Raw genomic sequence first — 23333 nt, forward strand, 5'->3', positions numbered from 1 at the left:
GATGGGAGAGAGAATAAAGACCTACAGGAAAACGAACCTCACCTGTCAGGACCCAGCTACTCAGCCTTGCTTTCACCATGACTCACGTCAGGGCTTTGAGTGCACCTTAATTGAGGAAGGAGGTCTGGACACGTACCAGTGTAGCACAGGACTCAGAGAGCACCATCAGAACAGCATGTTCCTGCCCAGAACCCAAAGAGCCACGACTCTGACAATGCCAAGCCTGGCTGCTCAGCCCTGGCTAGAGCAAGAGTCTGCCAGTTCTTGTTTTCTAGAAGAAAGCTCTGCCTATTACACTTAGCATCCTGTGCCGAAGCCAGGATGCCCGCAAGGAAGCAGGAACTAGAGGCAGCTAAGCTGTTTATTATATCAGTAGAAAAACTGTACAGAATTGAGGTGCAGTTAGGGAGACAGGCTGACCCTTAGGCTGGAGAGCTCCAGACCAGTCCAATGTCTGAAGTGTAGTCTTCATGTGTATGCATGTGAGCTATCTGAATGCCCCACAGCACCTACTAAGTGTGCAGCCCCCGTGGGGGGCACCGGAGTCCATGCCCAGCAGCTGGGCCAGCCTGCCAAGAAGAGGCTGAGGAGCCGGGCCCTAGAAGCGGCCCAGCACAGTAGCTAAGAGAGCCATGCGTATGTACATGCCATTCTCCGCCTGGCGGAAGTAGGCTGCCCGGGGGTCCGAGTCCACCTCCACACTGCAAGAGAATGAAAGGCGTTACCACGCAGCCCCAGACGGCCTATCTAGGACTCAGTGCCCTCCCACAGCCAGCCCCCAGCGTATCCTCAATTTTGACGCCATGTCACCTTATCTCATTGACGCGGGGCATTGGGTGCATCACCACCATCTTCTTCTTGGCCCGGGTCATGATGTGGGGAGTGAGGATGAACTGGCCAAAGCACTGCGAGGCAGACAGGGACCCTGTGAGCACCTCAGGGCAGGGGTGGCTATGAGGCCACAAGCCGGGGCTCCCCCGGGTCCCATCCACATCCACAGGCTATCGCAGCTGAGGGGCCGAGACCACACTCAGGCAGCCCAGCCTTCCTGGCTGAGCCGGGATGCCAGCAGCGGCAGCCCCGGCTTGTCCCCGACCGTGGCACTCACAGCTTCATACTCCTGGGTAGAGCCGAAGCGTTCCTTCTGGATTCGCGTCATGTAGAGCACGTCAGTGTCGGGCAGCGCGTCCTCAATGCTCTCAAATTCCTCCTGAAGGGGGAGGCCGAGGCAGGGTGAATGCAGTGCCAGGTTCTGCTGGCCTGACCCATGTCCCCCATGGCCTCCCAGGGTCTCACCTGCTTGGTGCCACGGGAAGCCACAAAGGTCCGCACGCTGGGTGGCATGCGCAGGCTGGGAGGCGCCACATAGCGCAGAGTGACACGGTACTGGGTGAGCAGGCAAGCCAGGGAATGCACTGTGCGTCCATGCTTCAGGTCGCCCACCATTGTGATCTAGGGGAGGAACCCAGTCACCAAGAGGGCCCCCACATTGAGCACCTCCTGGCTCCCATTTCCGAGCTTTCGGCCTCAGGACCAGGATGCAGTATGCCCTGGAATGGAGGAACTACTTCCCAACTGCCTCCCTTGCAGACTTTCCCCTGCCAGGCCGACACCCTCACCGTCATGCCGTTGACAGTCCCCAGCTCCTCCCGGATGGTGAAGATGTCCAGCAGGGCCTGGGTGGGATGCTCCCCGACGCCGTCCCCAGCGTTGATCACTGGCCTGCGGCAATGCTTGGCTGCCAGCTGCGAAAGGGGGAACGAGGAAGGAGACTCCTGTCTTCTGCATCTCCCTGCCTCAGCCCTGCTCTTCCTGGGTCCCCTCGCTCATCTGACCCAACCCGAGACTTGCAGTCACAGAAAATGTGAGCAGAAGGGACCATGTCCCTGGGTGCCAGGCACAGGTGCACAGGCCAGCCTTACCTCCACTGCTCCGGGCTGGGGGTGCCGAAGCACCACGACATCGGCGTAGCAACTCATGGTCTGCACGGAATCAGCCAGGGATTCGCCCTTCTGGACGGAGGACGTGGCTTCCGAGAAGCTGAGCACAGAGCCCCCCAGGCGGGCCATGGCTGCTGCAAAGGAACTGCTGGTCCGGGTGCTCGCCTCATAGAACATGGAAGCCATCACCTTCCCCTGGGGGGAGGGCATGTGTGTTCATCTTCGGGAACACACAGGCTGCTTCTTGCTATCCCAATTTACACAAAGGGGTGCTGAGAGAATCCTTCTCCCCAAACCTCCCCACCTGAACTTCCACCATTTGTGTCACTCTGAGCTAAAGGCTCTGCCTCCAGAAAGCCATTGGTAAGGGTTGGAATGAGACAAGGCAACGTGCTAGCTCTCTCCCGTGACTACATCAGCACAGGCCAGGTGACCAGGTGAGCAGGCTGATGAGCTGGAGTTCAAGGCCTCACGGGTCAGCTGCACGCTGCTGGGAGGACAGACGGGGGTGGGGTAGGGCTGGTGGTGGGGCTGTGGACGCAGAGCAGTAGGCCCTTCCCGAATAGAGATGGCTGAGTTACCGTGAGCGGGGGTTCGGACTCACACCAGGGAGGGAGGCCCCTCCGACCCCTTGAACAGTCCTGCTGACTGACAGGGGCCGGGACCTTCAGCCCACAGCCCTGCCCCTGACCTTGAGGATGTCGAGGCTCCGCTCCTTCTGCACCATCATACGCAGCGTGTGGGCCACGTTGAACAGGTGAGACATCTACGAGAGAGCCCAGTCAGCTGGAGGCAGTGGCCACCGGGGTCCTGGCCCCAACTTGCCAGATCCTCAAAGCTCTGGGTGTCCCCATCGTCCCTCGCCCAGGCACCTGATCCTTGGTGAACTGCTGGACGGACAGGATATGTTGGCCCACTAATGAGTGCAGCAGGGGTGAGGTCTGGGGGTGCAGCAGGCCAGGGGTCCCCAGGTTCTGGGGTGATGCCTGTCTAGGTAGTGGTGGTGGAGGATAGCAGGTGCCATCAAGAGTTCCCATGAGCTCTGCTGCGAGGGATGGGGCAGAAGAGGCTGGTCAGAGGGTTCCTCCTACCAAGGCCAGATCAGGTCCCCAAGGTGAGCGTGTGCCGGGGGGTCTCTCACCTGGCTCAGCTACCTTCCGAGAGGCCTTTTCCTTAGGCTCCTCAGCTGCAAAGAGGGCAACAGGGCAGATGTAAGCCTGTGGCTGAGGTCCGAAGAGCCCCCACTTCCCCAGGACTCCGGATCAGCGTCTGTGTTAAACCAACTCACACCACTAGCTCGAGCAGGTTAGGGGAGGGCAGGAAGGACTACAGCTCCAGGGACACACAGGTGGTTTCCCACAGGGGCAGCTGTGTGTGAGCAGTGGTCCTCTCCCTTGGCCCTCCCAGGTGGCACAGGGATCCTACGGAAGGGGAACGCCAGGCTCACATCCACCAACCACCTGGATTTACCCCAGGCTCAGCTGCCCCGCGGGAGCCCAGCTCCCAGGAGGAAGAATGCAGCTGACCCACAACAAAAAAGGGCCTGTGAGAAGAAGCTGTGGGATGCTTACCTCACGCTAGGCAGACTGATTTAAGCAAAGGAGAGTACAGTGGGTCAGCGTTGGGTGAGGAGATGGTGGGAAGAACAGGGTAAGTGGACAAAGAAAAGGTGCTGGGAGGGGAGGGCCTGGATCAGTTCCTAGGCCAATGAGCCCCCAACCCTGGTCCCTCTGGGACACGGGCGGAGAGGAGTCCATCCGTCCCTACACATCTCTAAGTCCAGCTGGCCAACCTTCCATGTCATGAGACCTCTCTTTTACCTGGCAGACCTGGGTCTGAGGCTCGGTGGATTCGGGGTGGCAGGTGGAAGCGGCCATCGGGCAGCCCTGGGACGGCCCGGCGGGGTCTTTCAGGTGTCTGGAGAGACAACGTTGGAATAGCATTTTGAAAATTACTGACCCAACCCCTTCTCAAATTCAATCCCTCACAAAAAGCCAAACTGCTCACTGTCCACATGGATCCCATTCTCCATAATCTCCCCATAGCTCCATCCTTCTGCTATGCTGTCCTCCACAGGGGCAGACACACCGGCCTCTTATTGGTGTGTGCTAGCCCCATGACGGGCCCCCAGATATATCTCTGGTTGGGTTAGTGGGCCTATGTTTCTCATAGGTGGCCTCCTACACTGAGAGTTAATTCTGTTTTTGCAGTAGACAGTGGTAGATAGTGGGGTAGTGGGGATTTTAACTGTTAAGTGGAGAGCTTTCTGCCTCTGAACCACTGATGAAAATGTTTATGCCATGAGCCCTGCCTCTGGCTGCAACCTCCAACACCCCACCCCAGCCACGAGCAGTGTGGGTACCGTGGTGATCTCACTGGTGGCAGGAGCTGAGGGTGTGAGCTGGGGAACAGCCCCCTGAGGCCACTTGCGTACATCCTGTCCGTAGCCTGGGGGCACCAGAACCTGCAGACAGAGGGCAGGGGAGGGCGAGTGAAGAGCGGGCAGAGAGCCGGACTGGGATCCTGAAGGAGTAGAAGGCAGCAAGAACAAATGCCCCGGGGGACCTGTGCCCACCCACGTAAAGGCATCTGGAAGGAGTAGTGGGACCACGCAGATGTGCTGGGGTGGGATGAAAATGGCAGTGAGGTCACAACTGGGACTGGGCACGGGCCACACACGTACCTGCCCGTCGATATAGGCCACCTCCCCTCGTAGGACCACACGTCGGACGGTGCCCTTCACTTTCTGCCCCTCAAAGGGTGTCCAGTGGGCCTTGGAGAAGGGCATGTGGCCTGGGACTGTCCATTCATGCTCCAGATCCACCTGACCAGAGTCACAGGCCACGTCAGGGCAAGGCCACAGCACGGGACACACCCCCACCCCTGGGGCCTCATCCACACACCTCCACGTAGGTGTCCTCCTGCAGGGGCAGGTGAAAGATCCGCCGGGGGTTGTGGTGCAGCCGCTGCAGCAGGTCGTCCAGACTGAGCCGGCCCTCGCTCACGGCGCTCAGCAGCAGAGGCAGCATGGTCTCCAGGCCCGGGAACCCCGGGGGGGGCCTGGGCCCACACTTCTCCTCCAGGGTGTGCGGTGCTGGGAGGACGAGCATTCCGCTCAGCACCCATCACCGCCACATCCGGGGAGTCACACATGCCACCAGATGGCCACCTCACGCTCAGCCCTGACACTAGTGCTTCTGGGAATCAGAAGATAGGGACACAGACTGCCATCTTCTGGGGCCCACACCTTCTACCCATGTCCCCTTGTTTACGGTTTTACTCATTTGCTCACTATTTCGATGTGCATTTATCAAGCACCCTCCACAGACCAGCCACTGCATTAGAGGCCGGTAGGACACATCACGTCCCAGTCCTCATGGAGCCAGAGTCCTGGCCCAGATTCCTCGAGCTGGGCCATGGGCTCCGCCGGACAGAGGAGGTACGTCTGGGGCCCTCTCACCGTGGTCTGAGGCAAAGCAGTCGATGACAGCCATGTTCTCCCATAGGGCCTCCACATCCTGGCGGGAGCCAAGCTCAGGCCGGACCTCCCCCTTCCCAGGCCCCAGGCGCTCCAGGTCATCGTGGCTCAGGAATAGATGGTGGGGTGCCACCTCACAGGTCACTGGCAGGCCCCGTGCCTTTGCAGCTTTAATCAGCAGGATCTGGGGGGGGCGGGGAGCGGGGAGATCTAGAGGCCTCTCCCTATGCCCTGCCCTACAAAGTCCCCGCAGCCAGCACCTGCTTTTGGAAAGTTCTGGGGCAGACATGCTAAGGGTGCTGGTCCAGGCTTCCCTGACCCTCCACTGCCCACAAGCACTCCCCTGACCTCTTGGAGTTTCTGGGAAAGCCATAGGGGCACCAGGAAATCCGGTGCACCCTCACCTCCTCTTTCCGTGCCACGTGACAGATGTGCACTGAGCGCTGGGTCAGTTGGGCCACCATGAGGATGGCGGCAACACTCTGCCGCTCTGCGTGGACCACAATGGGAAGGTGGGAAGGCCACGTCTCAAAATGCTGGGGGCAGAGAGAGTTTTCAGGGAGTGCGCAGGGCCCTGGATTCTCCATGCTCATCAGAGCTCTCTTGGCTCCGCGCTGTCGTCAGACCACGTTGTGGACTCCTCCAGCCAGGAGGGTTTGTCCGGCTGCCTCCTCCCACATGCCCACTCCCTACCTCCATCCACTGGGCCACACTATCCAGGCGCAGCTCTGAGAAGGTCTCATTGAGGTAGAGCTTCAGGCCCGCAGCAGAGGCAGCCACAGCACCCAGCGTCCCTGCATTTTCTGACGAGGCTCCGAGGAATAAGGCATAGTCACAGCGGGCGCCCGCCTCTGCCAGCTGGAGAGGATACGAGATAGGGCCCACTGGCATCCATGTGGCCTGGGCCCCTAGGGTGGTACAGAGGGAGCAGTGCTCACGGAGGCAGGGGAGGAGGATGGGGGCACGTGGGTTACCATGATGCAGGAGCTCAAGGCCTCACCTTCTGCGCCAGGGCCAGAGCAGGGCCATCGACGATGGGGGGCCGGGTATTAGGCATGGCACACACCATGGTGACACCTCCAGCCAGGGCGGCGGCTGTGCCCGAGGCAAAGTCCTCCTTGTGGGTCCCACCTGGTTCCCGCAGGTGCACATGGATGTCAATCAATCCTGGAAGAACATGGAGGTGGCAAGATTAGAGGAAGACTCAGAGACACGAGGGGCATCAAGGAGGTGAGTTGGGGCGGCAGGAAAATACAAGTGAGAGGTGGTGAGGTTCCTCAGTCAAGGGCACCACGGACGGAAGAAGAAAAGAGCTCAAAGTGAGAGATTCTGGGGCCTCCATGCTCTGTGCAGTCAGCGCAGGGAGTGGCCCCACAGCCAGCTTTCACCACACCCGGGGTCTCTGCGCCAGCTGTGACCAGTGTCCAGAAGGCAGGTTCTCCTGAGGTGAACTTACCAGGTAGCCGCACAAGCTTCTGGGAGGTCATGCAGTCAACGTGTACCTTCATGGGAGGGGTTGGCCCGATCTGGCCTAGGGCCTGCAGGTGGAAACCATGGTCAGCGCTGACTTACAGGCATCCTAGAAGTTGTAGGTAGGGACCGAGTCCCCATAAACCAGGCTCCCATCTCTCTAGACCCACAAAGCTTGATTATTAGCATGGCTGCTTCATACTAAGATTTCCCAACTCCACGATTCTTACTTCTCCCTCCTCCCCCAATAACACTGGCTGTGTCCCCCTTGGCACCTAGGTCTCAGTTACCTCCACAAACAGTTTGGTGCACTTGATATCGATAATGAGGGGCACGGAGAAGTCAGCGGCCAGACGCCGGGTGCGGTAGCCCTTGGTGACGAAGGACGAGAGACGCCGGCCCCCAGCCCCACGCATCGACAGGTTGATCACTAACTCAAAGTGATTCTCAGCCAACTGCTCCAAGATACTTCGCTGAGGTGGGCACTCACCGTCCACTGCCTCCTCAAAGTGCCAGTCCACAGCTGTGACCTGTGGCCCAACATAAGGTCATGGCCAACCTGAGGCTGGCAGGGGTCAGGAAGGCCAGCCTGAAGGGAGGGCGAGGTGGCCCAGGAGCCATGAGGAGGACACTAAGGACCGACAGGGTGGGGACCAGGCCGCCTCTATGTGCTACTGGCAGAGTCTATTTCTTGACAAGAAGGATGATCTAAGCTTGGTTACCAAGGGCTCTGTGCAGTACGAGCCCACACACATTATACATATAGAGATAAAATTCTCCAGGAAAATAGATCAAAATGCTAACAGTGGTGGAAGGATTGTCAAGGACTTTTTTCTTTGCTTTTCTGCACATTCTATTTGCTCTACAAGGAATATACATGATTTGTACAATGACTATCAAGGCAGAGGAAGAAGGAGAGAATTCTTTGGTGCTTCCACACCTTGGCAGGAAGGACAGTGTGGGGTGGTCATGGAGCCCCTGTACCTTGAGGCCGTGCTCAGTATAGAAGTCCGCAGTACCCAGGCTGGCATAGAGGCTGTAGCCCAGGCTCTCCAGCAGCCGAACAGTCGGGAGCAGCTCGCTTTTGTTCTGAACCAAGCAGAAAGAGGACGAGGTTGTTTCCTCCATCTTCCACTTCAAGGTCAGCCCACGTGCCCCACCTCTCCGTGCGATCGCCCTGGATTCTGTACCTTATAGCTGCCAATGGTCAGCAAGATGTTCTTCTTGGGGATCTTAAAGCCAGTGCTTAGCATGGCCTTGAGGTAGGCTTCGCAACGACTCTCTCCAAAGCCGGCCACTTCCCCAGTACTGGTCATTTCCACACCCAATACCACGTCAGCACCCGCCAGGCGGGAGAATGAGAACTGGGGCACCTGAGGGAGCGGGATGTGAGAGAAGCCAAGGCATGAGGGGCCCACCTCCCCTCAGCGGGAGAGGCAGCCACGGTCCCCTCTCCTCGGTCTCATCCAAACAGTGGGGTTAGCCTGCCCTGCCACTGCTCTGTATGCTCTACACCCATCAGCTAGCTGCTTCCCAAACACATTCCAGGCCTCCGCTCAGCTTCCACTCGGCTATTTCCTGGCCTCGGAACACTTCCTCAACAAGCTCTGCCAATCAAACATGCTGACGACCCTTCAAAGCTCAATTCAAACACCACCTCTTCTCTCAAGCCTTCCCAGGAAGTGGCATCTCCCATCAGTAAACTCCTTTAGCATTTTGTTTGTATCTCCACTATGTAGGTTTATCACACACTGTTCTATACACAAGCTGTTTTTGGACCCAACTCCTGCCTCCCACTACTAAAGTGTAAGCTCCTAGGGGACAAAAGCCATCTACCACCCTTATGGTCCAGCAATGCCCTGCCCATTGCAGGTCTTCGGTTTACGTGTTGACTGACGTACAGTCTGTGTGGTGAGGGAACTCTCTCCCACTGTCTCCCTATTGTTGACTGTGAACTTCAGGGTTTCGATCCCCCTTACCTTGACCCCCACGACGCCAGAGCCGGTCATAAGCCCCACAGGCTCCACTTCTTCCCCCATGATGACCCGTGTAGCCAAGGCTACTAGGTCTACACCTAGTGTCTTGGAGACGAAGGGGAAGGAGCGAGAGACACGCACGTTGCATTCAATAACTTTCAGCTGGTCATCCTGGGGCAGAGAGGGATTGGTCAGGCCTTCTCCCAGCTGGGCTTGCTGACACCACCCCACTGACCTTGACTCTTCCCCTCGCTCACCATTCTGTGGGCAATCAACCTGGGATAGGGGTGAGGGTGACCGACTGTCACAAACCCTGACAACACTGGGGGCCCCAGCTATCACCCCTTCCCTCCAGCCTTCCTGCCTACACTCATGAGGGCAGGAGACAGCGCAGGGCTCCCTGCCCTTGGGGCTGGCACAGAATGAGGAGGCACTGTGTCCCGTTAGAACCTTCCTTTAGCCCCCTCTTCCCACCTTGGCAATGAGCTGCAGATTGAAGGGTCCCGTGACCTGCAGCTCCTGACCCACGGCATGCACGATAGCTTTGATCCGCTCCAGCGTTTTGGCAGTGATGTCTTGCGGAGGGGTCACCAGCGTGGCATCCCCTGAATGCACGCCTGCATTTTCCACATGCTCAGAGATGGCAATGGCTACCACGACACCATCACAGGCCACCGCATCCACGTCAATCTCCTAGAGTGGGGTGTGCAGGGCAGTGGTGTAGGGCAAGGGCCATTTTCTTCTCCCACTTGCCCCAAGATGCTCCCTTCATTTAAGGGCCCCGGTACAACCCATCCTTCCCAGCTACTGTGCCTACACATTTCTGTAGGACCAGAGAGGGAAGTCTTCTCCAGGGCTGGGAGCCTGCCCTCAAAGACTTCTTTGTCTGCAGCCCCCACCTTGGCCTCCTGGATGAACTTGGAGATGACCACAGGGTGCTCCTTGGAGACGGCTGCCGCACTGCTCAGGAAGCGCTCCAGGTCCCCGTCGGTGTAGGCCACGTTCATAGCAGCACCGCTCAGCACATAGGAGGGGCGCACCACGCAGGGGTACCCCACGCTCTGGCAGAACTGGCGCGCAGACTAAGGGAGCAGGGAGCGTAGCAGGATTGGTCATCCTCACCCATGACATCCTCCAGCCTCCCGCTCCCCAGCAGGCCCCAGCCGACCTCCAGGTCACTGAGCTCCCTCCACTGAGGCTGGCTGATCCCAATGGTGTCAAGGAGCCGAGAAAACTTAAAACGGTTCTCAGCCGAGTCGATGGCTTCAGGGGAGGTACCCAGCACCCGGCACTGCTGCCGATGCAAAGCCATGGCCATGTTGTTGGGCAGCTGCCCACCCATGGACAGGATCACGCCTTCAGGGTTCTCCAGCTCATAAATGTCCATCACCACCTGTACAGGAGGAGAAACACGCGGTGGTGACAAGTGGGGTCAGGGACCTGAGCCTTCTGGCTCACTGCTCCTCACCCTCCATCTACTTCTCCTCACACCCTGCAAGTGCCAAAGACTCTGAGGTCAGCCCCCCCCCCCCCCAATGCCCATGACTCCACCTGGAGACACAGGATGTACAGACTGAGGACCGGCGGGTAAGGGGCTGCTGCCCAGAATGTCTGGTTTATAGTCAAATCTCCAGAAGGTTCTTTTTTAAAATTTTATTGGGGAATATTGGGGAACAGTGTTTTTTTCCAGGGGCCATCAGCTCCAAGTCATTGTCCTTCAATCTTAGTTGCAGGGGGCGCAGCCCACCACCCCATGTGGGAATTGAACCGGCAAACTTGTTGTTGAGAGCTCGCGCTCTAACCAACTGAGCCATCCGGCCGCCCCTCCGAAAGGTTCTCAAGTCCCACTTGACTGTGACCACCCAGGCTAACAGGCAGCCTTCATCCCTCTCACCTCAAAAGAGATCTCATCGAAGTAGAGTCGGTCACACATGTCGTAGTCGGTGCTGACTGTCTCCGGGTTGTAGTTCACCATGATGGTCTTGTACCCCATCTGTAAGCGGGCGGGGACAGCTATTAGTGATTAGGTGGGAGAAGAGCATGGAGAAGCCAAGCCAAAGCGTCCGCTTCAGAGAGCACCACCTCAGCTTCCTGAAATAGCTGCACAGGACACCTGGCTTGGGAGGGAAGTAGGGCCCGCAGTGTAGTCATCGGAGAAGTAGGCACAAAGTGTTGGAGAGGTGACACGTGCCCTGTGTGGGGCACAAGATAGCCTAAGGGGACCCCCAACCCAAAGCCCTATAACAGAGGTGAGGAGTAGCAATTAACAGGAAGCGCAGGGTTCAGGACGGGTGGGAGGCAATTGCTGGAGCTGAACAGAACAGCAGAGCAAATGGTATGAACGACTAGCTCTCGGACCTTTCGGAGCTGCTGGATGCAGCCCACGGCACACCAGTCAAACTCAACGCTGGAACCAATACGGTAGACGCCAGAGCCGAGGACTAGGACATGGGGCGTTCGAAAGGTGAGGTCATGGGTGGTGCCCCAATATGTCAGGTATAAGTAATTTGTCTGGGCTGGCCACTCAGCTGCAACTGTGTCGATCTGTTTCACCGCTGGGCAGATCCCCAGTTCTTGACGCAGCTTGCGAACAGCCAACTCTGTGCTAAAAGAGAAGAGGCAGAAACACAGACCCTGGGAGGGGGCTACGGAATGAGTAGAGTGGGGAGATCCCAGGGCAGGGATCACAGAGGAAAATACCCAGGGACGAAGGTCAGAAGCCTCTAACGTTTCCTACTGCCTCCTTTCTGAGGGCCCCTTGCTGGTACGAAGGTTCTCTGCCCCACATTTCTCAGCCTGGGGCCCTTACCGCCATCTCTCACCTCAGAACCGCAAGGGCAATCTGCTTGTCTGAGAAACCAAGGCGCTTGGCCTGGTACAGCAGGTGTGAGGGCAAAGGCTGCCCACGGTGCTTTTCTAGCAGTTGGGCGTGTGCGACGATTCGCTTCATTCGGTGCAGGAACCAGCGGTCAATGCGTGTGAGCTCATACAGGCGCTCCACCGAGTAGCCAGCCCACAGAGCAGCTGCCACCACAAAGATCCGCTTATCTGTTGGAGTCTCCAACTCCTAAAGAGAGGGCAGACGGACGGATATGGAAGGACTGCGCTGAGGGTAGGAGATGGCAGAATGTGAAGCAAAATGTTCCCAGTCTACTGGCAGCACCTCAGGAAGCCGGACCACGTGAGTGCCCCCAGAGCTCTACAGTCACAAAAACCCAGACAGAAGGAGGCTCGGCCGCCTCTGGCTGCCTGTGCAGCTTTGAGCAAGTTCCACGACTTCTCTAAACCTCAGCTTCCTCATCTATAAAAACAAGTCGAATAATCCATCCTCATCTAATGACAAATGAGATGACATCACAAAATTCTCAGCAAAGTGAAAACACAGCAAATGTCCAGTAACGATTGCTGCCACTATTACTGGTAACACACTCCTGGGCTGAGGACAGAGAGCAGCGGGGTCTGTTTTAGGGATATTGCTGGGGAAAGGGGCCGCTTACCATATCGCTGACTGGCTTCACTGTGTGATCAAAGCCCACGCAGTTCTCATCCACCATGCGCAGAGCTTTCTGGAAGGCCTCCTCAAAAGAACACCCAATGCCCATGACTTCACCTGGGGACACAGGATGGAAAAACTGAGGGCTGGGGTGGGGCAGGGGGAGCTGCCCAGAATGTCTGTGGTTTAGTCAAATCTCCAGGGGGTTCTCAAGTCCCATGATGGCAGGAGCTATGGTGCTTCGTTATTAAGAAATCTTAAACTTTCAGCTCTTCTCCCTGTGATTTTCATGTTTCATGTTTATTGGTGAATATGGAATTAAAATACCTACAATGGGCATGTGGATATTGGAACATGTTACAGTTCATCACAGTGGTCCAATCATTAACGGTTATCCAGTTATTTGGTTAGTTTTCTTCATCCTCGTATTGTGAAGACACCATCTGAAATCTGTCTCATCCCTTAAAACTTTTTATAAGTTTAGATAATAAGATGATCCCACTACTCCTTGAATCCACCCAGAGCTAATCACATTTACTACTATCACTTTAGAGCATTTCTTCCAGGATTTTTTTCACATGTAGGTTTTATACATGCTTATAGCATATGTTTTATATATGATTATAGTATGTACACAATTTCCATCCTGCTTTCTCCCCCATCATAAGCATGTCCCCACATTGCTATGTGACCTCATAACCAGCAGCTTAATTCCTGTGTGATTTACCACAGTTTGCTCACTTACTGAGGGACATTTAACTCCGAAGTGTTCATCATTCTCAGTGAGGCTGTGATGTTTTCTGTGCTTTGGATTACCTTTTTTTGTCTCTTGAGGATAAATTTCCAGAAGTGCAGGGCCAATCGGTAAGAGAAATTTCCTGGCCTTTAATAACTATTATTTGCGTTATAGAAATGTGTGCTTTACAATTCAAAGTATAAGTTTAACCAGCCTATTAAGAAGTGTGTATCATCATTTCAAACAATTTTTGCTAATAAGCAAAAACGTTATCTCATTTAACTAGATTTCTACTTACTAATAAGAAAAATCCCACCCCCACCCCACTGCCCCCCAGTTAGTTACCGATTTCCTCTTCTGCAAAGTTTTGTTCATGTCCTGTGACAATTTCCCCTAGGGTCTCCAAGTATTCTTCCCAACTGTATTTCTCTATTTACAATCCTACTAACATTTCTTTTAAAATGTTTAAGACACCAAAGTGCTAACAGTATTAAGGAAGTGGACTGTGAGTGATTTTACTTAATTCCTTTGTCATGTGGTTATATTATGTAAGTTTTTGTTTTGGGTAAAAACTTTTATTTCTTTTTAACCAAAATAAAAACTCAACAGGCTCATATGTGCATGCCCAGAAAAATTCTAGAATCACATATATACCCAAATTAATCCCTGTGTGACAAGATTACAGGTGACTGATTACTCTTTGGTTAAAGTATCTTTTGTAGTTTCTCAATGATCCATGTATCTTATTGTATAATGAAAGTTACAAAAAGCTACCAAAACAGATCACATTCCAAGAATACCTGACTAAACGTAAAACACTGAAATGTATCATTTAGGAATCAATCTTTGACTGTCCTTTTTTTTTTTTAAGTTTATTGGGGTGACATGATTGTCCTATTTTCAATCCACTTCTTTTAGCCACAATTTAATTATGGCATCATTCCCATGTTTATTATAATTTTCATATAACAGCAATTCATCTCCAGAAGGAACAACTTGGCAGTCTTGTAAGGTTTCTAAAAATTCTGAAATAATATCTGAGTCAGACTCACTTGTTTCAAGACGACCATTGCTCTTAATGGAAATTTGGAGCACAGTGACATACTCTATCCTTAGCTGGTGGCACTTTGGTTCGTGCACATGCTTTGTCTGGGCTGAAATGTTTTAGAGGACAGTCGAAGGCAACTTAAAAGGATACTATAGGGAAGCATATTAACGCAATTCCAGCATACTCTACCACTGCTTGGAGGCTGACTGCTCAACCCATACACTGTTCACTATTAACTTTTCTTGTTTTTATGAAAAAGGTCTCTGAAAACCTGCTCTGATATTATACACTGTTTAAAAAAAAAAAAGTCATTTAGGGATGATGACAGAAAGTGCCCAGAGAAGGGGACGTGCTAAGCATGGCTGCCACTGTGCTGACTTGGATTTAGAAATGTTCACAGGAAAACAAGTCACTGTTTCCCCCAAGCCTCAGTATTTAAACTAGCACAGAAAACAAAGTGTCACTGCCATTAACAGCCTAAGGGCCAAGGGCAAAATGCCATGAAATGCTGCAGGTGGTTTCACAGAACTGGTCTCACTACAAGAGGAACACTAGCAACCAGATCTAGTTTTCAGTTCTGGCTCTGCCCTCTCCTCAGCCATGACACTTTCCTTCTGTGGGCACCTCAGTTACTCAAAGATAAAATGAAGACAGTTGAGATCGTCTGATGGTTATCACCCCACCCCAGGGATTCTGACATGCCATCTGGGAGTGGAGGTGGCATGTGTATTCTCACATAGATTTCCAGATGCCTTTCATCCCCACTCCTCGTAAGGATTATTATCTTAGTTTGAAATTTCCCTATTAGCTCTGTCCCTGTTAGTTACCAAGAAGCTGCTAAAATAGAAGCTAAACGGCCATGCCAGGGAACTAACTCTATGACATTCTAGGTTCTTGGGATGGGTGGGACCCCATAGGGTGATCTGGAGAGGGGTCTCTTGGGGTGTGTCTCTCTCACCAACACTCTTCATGCAGCTTCCGATTTTCGTGCTGACACGGAGGAACTTGCTGAGGTCCCAGCGAGGGATCTTCACCACACAATAATCTAGGCTGGGTTCAAAGGCTGCTGTTCCCCCTGTCACCGAGTTCCTGGGAGCCATCGGGTGGGGGTGCCAGGAGGGCAGAGTTGAAGACATAAAGGGTGAGCTCCCAGACAGTTTTCTCCATCCCCACCATCCAGGCCAATGGCCTTTTCAGTCCATGAATGTATTATTCAGCTCTCCACCCCCGTACCTCCCCGATCTCTACCCCACCCTTGTACCTGAGCTCAGGCAGAGGGATGCCCAATGCCAGCTTGGCTGCCACATAGGCCAGTGGATAGCCTGTGGCCTTACTGGCCAGGGCAGAGCTACGAGAGAGCCTGGCATTCACTTCGATGATATAATACTGCAGAGACAGAGAACAGAGAAACAGTCTTAGGTAACTGGCCTAGAAGGCCCACCGAGGAGAGATCTCAGAAAGGGAAGAAAATAAAGCCCTTCTCAAAGTAACAAACAGCACCCCCAACCCCCACGCCCCAAGCCAACCCCAACAAAGACAATTCTGGCTTCGACTCCAGAAGTCCTCTTGGCTTTGAGGCCCCAAAATTATGGAAGGAGGTCCAACAGCTAGAATATCAGCTCCAGGGCCTCGAGTCTCACCTGCTCAGACTCGGGGTTCAAGGCATACTGCACATTGCACTCCCCGACAATGCCCAGGTGCTGGGTCACCTTGATGGCTGTCTGTCGCAGTAGCTGGTACTCCCTGTCATTCAGTGTCTGGCTTGGAGCCACCACTATGGACTCACCAGTGTGGATGCCCAGTGGGTCCAAGTTCTCCATGTTACACACCTGTGAAGGGAGGGGCCCCTGGAGGTCACTGCCAAAGGGAGTCAGGAGAGACAGGAGGCCGCATCCCAGGGTCCGGTTGCCTCTGGGGTTGCAGCCATCCTGGGTCTGAGGGACACTGAACCCTCAAAGGTCTCAGCCCTGGCCTCTGCTTTTACAAGAGCTCGTGCTACCGGACACTCCTCTCACCCTCCTCCATCACTCACCGTGACACAGTTGCCATAGGCGTCTCTCACCACCTCATACTCAATCTCCTTCCAGCCCTTCAGGGACTTGTCTACCAGCACTTGGCTGGTATGGGCAAAAGCTGGGGCCACGAGAGAAGAGAGCTCCTCCTTGTTAGATGCAAAGCCAGAGCCCAGGCCACCCAGCGCAAAGGCTGCACGCACCAGCACAGGGTACCCCAATCGCTCAGCGGCTGCCTGGGCCTGCAACAAGCAGAAGAGACAAACAAACTAGTCAGGCCTCGACTGCTTGCTTTGCAGAGGGCTCCTGGACCCAGAGAAAATAAGATACAAAGAAAATGACACCATTCTATCTGCCCCCACAACCACCCCGCAAACCTGTTCGAGAGAATTTGCCGCCTCACTGGGGGCCACATGCTCTCCAATCTCTGCCATCCTGGAGGCGAAGGCTCGCCGGTCCTCAGTCAGCTCGATGGTCTCCACGGGGGTGCCCAGGACCCGGACACCGTACCGAGCTAGCACTCCAGCCTTGGTCAGTTCCACACCACAGTTCAGAGCTGTTTGGCCTCCAAAAGTCAGCAACACACCATCTGGGCGCTCATTACGGATCACCTGAGGGAGGAGAGGAAAAACAGGCATTAAGACCTTGGGGTTAGGGAATGGATCGAAGAAGTTCAGAAACTCAGAGGGATCACAGGATCTCCCCGCCCACATGGGTCCTCTCCTCAGGCCAGCCTTACCCCCATCGTACCTGAGTTACGTAGTGCGGTGTTATGGGAAGGAAATAGACCTTGTCAGCCAGCCCCTGGGAGGTCTGCACCGTGGCGATGTTGGGGTTGATCAGCAATGTCTGGATGTTTTCCTCCTTCAGGGCCTTGATTGCCTAGGGGGACAAAAGTGGCATGTCCGCCTTGATCGCAGAAGCAAGATTTTAAACAGTCTCAGGCAGGTATTTCTTTCTCTTCTTTCCTCCCTCTACTCTTAGTCCCTAACCAACTGCAATTTCACAGCACCTCACCTTTCCGCACCTTCCCCAGATCTCCGTGTTCATTTTCTCCCTCCAACCAGTGTTCATGCCTCAGCCCTTCTCCTTGGAATGGACCTTCTATCCATTCCTGAAGGTCACACACCCAGAGGGGCAGGATGGACAGGACTTACCTGAGAGCCTGAGTAGTCAAACTCTCCAGCCTGGCCAATGGAGAGGCCCCCTGAGCCCAGAATCAGGACCTTCCGTGGTGGTGGAGGCCCAGAGCCTGGTCTGGGAGTCCCAGGAGGACAGAGGCGCTCAACCAGCCGCTCTCGAACTGAAGGCAAAGAAAGTCGTAGACTGTTAGAGCTGAGTGAGACTGGAAGAGATCACCTGGATTAACCCTCTCTACAGAAGAATCCAGAACAAGTCATGCCTCTAATGAGTGGCAGAGTCAGGACCCAAACCCCTCATGACTCAGGAGTTCCTTTCACTAGAAGCAGCATAAATGAATCATCTTGGCTTGATTGCCTTTCCACTCGACCCCCTTAACCTCCCAAACATATACCAGTTTCCTGGGGTGTGTCCAGCTTCTATCCATCCTGGAGCCAGCCCTGTTCTTGGTTTCACAGCCTACACCTACCCAGGTGCTTACCTGTCTGGCCCCCAGGTTTCCCAGTGGTGGCTTCTCTCACAGTTTCCAAAAAGATATCAAAGAGAAGCTCCATATCTGAAGGGCCAGCGTGGTGCTCTGGGTGAAACTGGACACTGTGGAAGAGATTGGATCACAACACCTGTCATCAGCACTGGCCCGGGCACTGGCATGCTAAAAGGTGGGTAGTGGGATGGATGGCTGGGGATCACTACTAAGCTTTACTTCTTGATCTTCCAGCCCCGGGGGCTGCAGAGCTGTGCACGTGCAGTCACTGCCAGAACCACCCAGACTCACCTGAAAAAGGGCAGGCTGTCATGTACAATGCCTTCATTGGAATGATCGTTGGCGTTGGTGAAGAGAGGCAGCCAGCCTGCCGGCAGTGAGTCCGTTTCCACAGCAAAGCCGTGGTTCTGGGATGTCAGAAAGCAGCGCCCAGAGCCCACCAACAAGCATGGCTGGTTATGGCCTCGGTTCCCGTACCTGGAGATGGAAGCATGCTGAGTCACAGGCCCCTTTCACCCTCCTTCACCACTGGACCAAACCCTGCTCTTGTTGTTCTCAGGACTCTCACTAGCCCCCACTCCTGTTCAGCACTAATAAACACCAAGGTTATTCCCCACCCTTCATGTCAGTAGCATGGGCCCTTCCTCTCCCCACCTCATTTTGTAAGTCTTGGCCCCGATGGCTAAGGCCAGCAGCTGGTGTCCCAGGCAGATCCCAAAGACAGGCCGAGGATTCGGCTCAGATAAGACACAGCTCAGTGCAGATATCACGCCAGGATAAGAGGCGGGGTCACCAGGGCCATTACTCAGGAAGAGACCCTCATATTCTGGAGGGGCAGAAAAGATGGCATCAAAACCAGTATTCATGGGCTGGCCTGGTGGCTCAGGCGGTTAGAGCTCCGTGCTCCTAACTCCGAAGGCTGCCGGTTCGAGTCCCACATGGGCCAGTGGGCTCTCAACCACAAGGTTGCCAGTTCAATTCCTCGAGTCCCGCAAGGGATGGTGGGCTCTGCCCCCTGCAACTAAGATTGAACACGGCACCTTGAGCTGAGCTACCTCTCGGGTGGCTCAGTTGGCTGGAGTGCGTCCTCTCAACCACAAGGCTGCCCGTTCGACTCCCGCAAGGGATGGTGGGCTGTGCCCCCTGCAACTAGCAACAGCAACTGGACCTGGAGCTGAGCTGCGCCCACCACAACTAAGACTGAAAGGACAACCACTTGAAGCTGAATGGCACCCTCCACAACTAAGATTGAAAGGACAACAACTTGACTTGGAAAAAAAAAAAAAAGTCCTGGAAGTACACAGTGTTCCCCAATAAAGTCCTGTTCCCCTTCCCCAATAAAATCTTAAAAAAACCCCACAAAACAATAAAAACCAGTATTCATCTAAAGAGACACTTGTCTCCCTTACCATTAGAGCAAAAGGTCTTTTCTCCCATCATCTTCCCTGCAACTCATTTTGACTTTGAGCAACTAACCGAGAGACAGATCTTCCACCCATGCTGTTTGTCTGTGGTCCCATACAGACGCCCAGCTACTCACCCTGGCTGTCCAATGGGTGGTCCCATGGTACCACAGTGACCTCGGCTCCACGCTGGCACAAGCATCGGATCTGATTATACTTGAGGCCACAGTCCAAAGCAAGGATCCGAGGGGTACCCCCTGCATTGAATACCCGTGGAGCCTGAGGAATAAAGGGCCATGGTTGGGAGCTGTGATCAGGGGGTAGAGATTGGCACACACCAACCCCTAACTTGGAGGCCTCTTCTGATTCTCCCTCAAGTGTTCTCCCCAGTTAGGAGAGGAATATCACTACCGTGCTATAGCTTGCAACACTCTCCCACTCCACCTCTGTACCTTAATGGAGACCTCTGGCACCAGGGGGCGGGCATTGGGGTCCAAAAATGACAAGGCTGAAGGCTCTGTCCCATCCTGGACCAGCTTTCCCAGCAGAGACCCTTGCTCTCGCAACTTCTTAGTCAGCTCCCGAGTGTCCACTCCTGTCAAAATACTGCACTCTGAGAGATCACACTCCCCCAACTCAGTCATTCACAAGGTGGAGGCTTCTGGGAGCACTTCCGATCCAGAGCCCTGAGCACACACAGCTGTCTTATAGGCATCAGAATCCTTGGCCATTCTGAAGGAAGCACACTATCACCAAGTATTCTTGCCAAAACTATCACATCTGAATTGCACCATGACTCTAGATCTGTTTACAGAAAATAATACCATATCTATCTGTTTACAGAAAGAGAACATGCTAAATAACACTGCAGCAATGTAATCAACAAAATGCAGACTGTGGGACAGTCCAAAGAAAAACTGACCTGTTTTTGTCAAATAAGTTACAAGGCCTATAAGATTAAAAAGACATATCAACCAAATGCAATGTATGGATCTTGTTTTGATCCAGATTCAAATAAACAAACAGTAAAAAAAAAATTTTTTTTAATTGGGAAAATTTTAAACCTTGCCTGGATATTTGATGACATTAAGGAATGACTGTTAAATTTTTAAAGGTATGATCATGTTAATGGGATCATGTTTTAAAAAGGATTGCCCTTTCATAGATATTGAACTACTTTCTTACGGATGAAATGATACGATGTCTGAGATTTGCTTGAAAATAATCTGGGAGTTACAGGAGTGGTGATGAAATAAGTTTAGCCCTGAGTGGATGACTACGAGCCTGGGAGTTCACTATACTATTCTCTCCTGTTGTATGTCTGAAATTTTCCATGTGAGCGAGAGCTCAAGTCCTTGCCCCAGACCCCAATCTATACTTTCCAAATCAGATACATTCTATGACAACCTTGGACTCAAGTCCCAATAGTGCACAGAGATCTTCTCTTGATTCTTTCCATCCTGGCACCTGTGCTCTGCCCACACTTGTCTTGTACCATACCTTGCAGGCCAGGTATGCCATGATGCTGCAGCCACTCATGCAGGGTATGGGTGGCACTCCAGTGGCTGGGCGTGGGGCAGCACTCTCCCACCACCAATCCTGCTACATGGATCTCCGAGGATTCAAACCACTGTCGAAGGAAGGAGATCATGAGGAGCCCAGGGCCACATCCCTCCCTACGTCGTCTTCCCATTGTACAGAACGGAGCCTCTACTTTAGCCACACTGAGGACCTTAAACCCACCGAGCACCTCATGCTTTTGCCCTGGGCCGCAGATCTGTCCCCCGTATGAAACACAGAACACATGGGCCCAGGGTGCCGATTGATCATTTAAAATGACATTTTCCTTTATCCAAAACTGAAATCATGAACCTCCTGTTTGTGAAGCCACCCCCACTCACCCACTGCAGCTTATGCCTCTTCCTTAGAACTCCCCTAAGCTCACTTCATTTCCACTGTTCTTGCTATTTATGTGGTAATATGCATGTGTTTGTGTGTCTTCCTCACAGAACTGTGAACTCAACAGCAGGGTGACTGATACATGGTAGCAGTCAATAAACACTTCCTGAGAAGTGAGCATGAAAAAAGACAAGGTCCCTGTCATCACAACGTTAATTTGGTACTTAGGGAGCATGAAAATTAACAAGGTAACATGTAAATAAACAAGGTCATAACTACAGTGTGTGATAAAAACAGTGCAAGATAGGTAGGTGCACAATACCTTACTAAATAAAAATAAAGGTTCAGGGTATAATACTGGGCATGATTATACCCTCCCTCTTCATAGGGGATTATCATAAAAAGAAAGATAACACAAATTTGTTACCCAACAGATAAGCATTTAATAACTAAACAGAGAAAGAGGTCATTTATGTGGGGGGGAGTGGCATATTTAAATTACATCTGCTTAGTGGTGGAAGGTTTAAAGGAAGATGTATTTTGAGACTGTTCTTTAGGGATTTGAAGGATAGTCTGGCAGAACTCTCTGTGGCCAGGACCAGTCTGCATATGGACCAGCGTGTTTACAGCGTATGTGCCACAAAAGCATCCGTGGTGGTTTGGTGGCTGCAGGAGGCCTGACTCACCCTGGTTCTGTCAAGGCCTCAATTTTACACGTTTATAAAATCAATTTTGTCAGTGTGGTTACAGTTGACAAAGCTGAAGACTGGCATATATTAACCAAGATACTGCATTATAAACTAGAATGAGGTATATTTATAGGTTTGTGATGAGAAATGGTCCTTTCCAGGAATAAAAGTGTGTCCCTTACCTAGAGTTCCCTCTCCCAAGTGTCAGGGTGACTAGGAAGGCAAATTAAGAATTAAAAGCTCCATAAGCCTGGAATCAAGACAAAACAAGTTTGAGAAATCCTGCACCTAGGTTATGGGAACTTCCACTATTAACTAGTGTTGATCTTTGTATTATTTGAACTCTCAGAGGGCAACTTAGTTTCTAAATTCCAGAGGAGGAGGAATAGGGGAAACCTCACTGTGAGAAGAAACTGAGTTTTCTTATCTAGAGGTAAGAGCTCTACTGAAAAGTGGTAGAAAATGAGGCAAAGTAAGGAAAGGTTTAGAAGACGATAAACCAACTTCATTGGTTTGGTAGGTGAACTGGGAAGTGTGTCCCGCTGTCACTAGGAAGGGTGTGACCTTATTTCTAGTCTCTTTCCCACTAATGCATTTCATCATAAAGCATTGCTCCCATCACAAGACTCTGATGCTAAAAAAATGTTCACTGGTTCCTTACGATAGCCCAAACTTTGGCTTGGCCTCCAGCACTGCCTGTTAAGGTACTTAACAAGCCCTGCATAGGTAGTACTTGTTTTATCACTTTGGTGTGTGTCTTCGTTCTTTCCAGGATGCGTAGCAGAATACCAATGTCACCTCGCTAAGTTAATTACTGATTTGAAAAGGAACATAAGGAAAGCATTGTACGTGACTACCTTACTGAGCCCGAACTCATCCACTTCAAATGGGGGAATGCCATAGTTGCCGATCAGAGGATATGTCAGCACTAAGATCTGTGCTTTGTAGGAAGGGTCAGTGAGAGCCTCGGGGTAGCCGACCATGCCGGTTTGAAACACTGCAATAAAAAGGCAGGGCTGGGGCTCAAACAGGGCACCTTTCAGAACACTGACCCGCGCGATGAGAATGCCCCAGTGAAGGCTGCCTCGACCATCAGGGATGAAAGGGGCTGGGCGGGGGACGTGGGCGCTGAATGCGGGTGGGGGGGTTTGCAGGCGGGAAAATGGCGGGGTCTGGGCAGGGCACGCTGGGCAAAGAGGGGCAGCAAAGAGTGGGATGAGGTCGGCAGCCGGCCGGGTCTTGCTTACCCACTTCCCCGGCAGTCGACACAGCGGCCCCAAAGGGCTGGCCCCGCAGGACTGACCCATCCTCCAACACCAGGGTCGCCATGGGAACGGAGCTCAGAAACGTGGGCAGAGAAGCTGGAAGCGCAGCAAGTTTCTCCTATGCTGGAACCACGTGAGGATTGTGCGCCTAGAGTAGGTCCACGTGGCTAGCCGTGCGGGTGCCTATAGCAAGTACCGCGCGGAAAGCGATGGAGCCCCAGGCGCACTGGGAGGTTGCAGACTGCGGCGGCGCGGGCAGCAGACGGCGTGAGGGGCGGGGCCGACACGTAAGGGGCGGGG

General features: G+C 53.2%; 1 protein-coding gene across 2 annotated transcripts; it reads right to left on the bottom strand.

The window, feature by feature from the left end:
- Positions 1-343: 343 nt before the first annotated feature.
- CAD (carbamoyl-phosphate synthetase 2, aspartate transcarbamylase, and dihydroorotase) lies at positions 344-23261 on the bottom strand. 2 transcript variants are annotated; one of them, XM_019735367.3, is made up of 44 exons: positions 23016-23261; positions 22626-22765; positions 20681-20810; positions 19633-19775; positions 19318-19459; positions 18432-18603; positions 18069-18254; positions 17775-17887; positions 17311-17456; positions 16904-17035; positions 16531-16764; positions 16174-16395; positions 15782-15970; positions 15403-15527; positions 15100-15230; positions 12362-12474; positions 11687-11931; positions 11223-11469; positions 10759-10857; positions 10033-10257; positions 9764-9946; positions 9339-9557; positions 8868-9035; positions 8079-8261; positions 7873-7977; positions 7179-7418; positions 6875-6956; positions 6419-6585; positions 6112-6276; positions 5823-5954; positions 5401-5602; positions 4844-5034; positions 4624-4764; positions 4303-4404; positions 3761-3857; positions 3082-3126; positions 2813-2985; positions 2632-2706; positions 1923-2135; positions 1620-1745; positions 1297-1452; positions 1109-1210; positions 811-905; positions 344-701 (listed from the first exon to the last, which is right to left on the bottom strand). In XM_019735367.3, exons 1-44 carry the CDS (start codon positions 23095-23097, stop codon positions 599-601), a joined length of 6681 nt encoding a protein of 2226 aa, XP_019590926.3. In that variant the 5' UTR covers positions 23098-23261; the 3' UTR covers positions 344-598. The 2 variants fall into 2 exon arrangements, with proteins under 2 accessions (XP_019590926.3, XP_019590927.3); XM_019735368.3 differs by having other exon boundaries at positions 348-701; positions 2813-2982; positions 23016-23243.
- Positions 23262-23333: the final 72 nt, after the last annotated feature.

The sequence above is a fragment of the Rhinolophus sinicus genome, chromosome 2 (genome assembly GCF_057876585.1).
Source record: "Rhinolophus sinicus isolate RSI-liver-muscle chromosome 2, RSI-T2T, whole genome shotgun sequence".
In the NCBI taxonomy this organism is placed as follows: domain Eukaryota; kingdom Metazoa; phylum Chordata; class Mammalia; order Chiroptera; family Rhinolophidae; genus Rhinolophus; species Rhinolophus sinicus.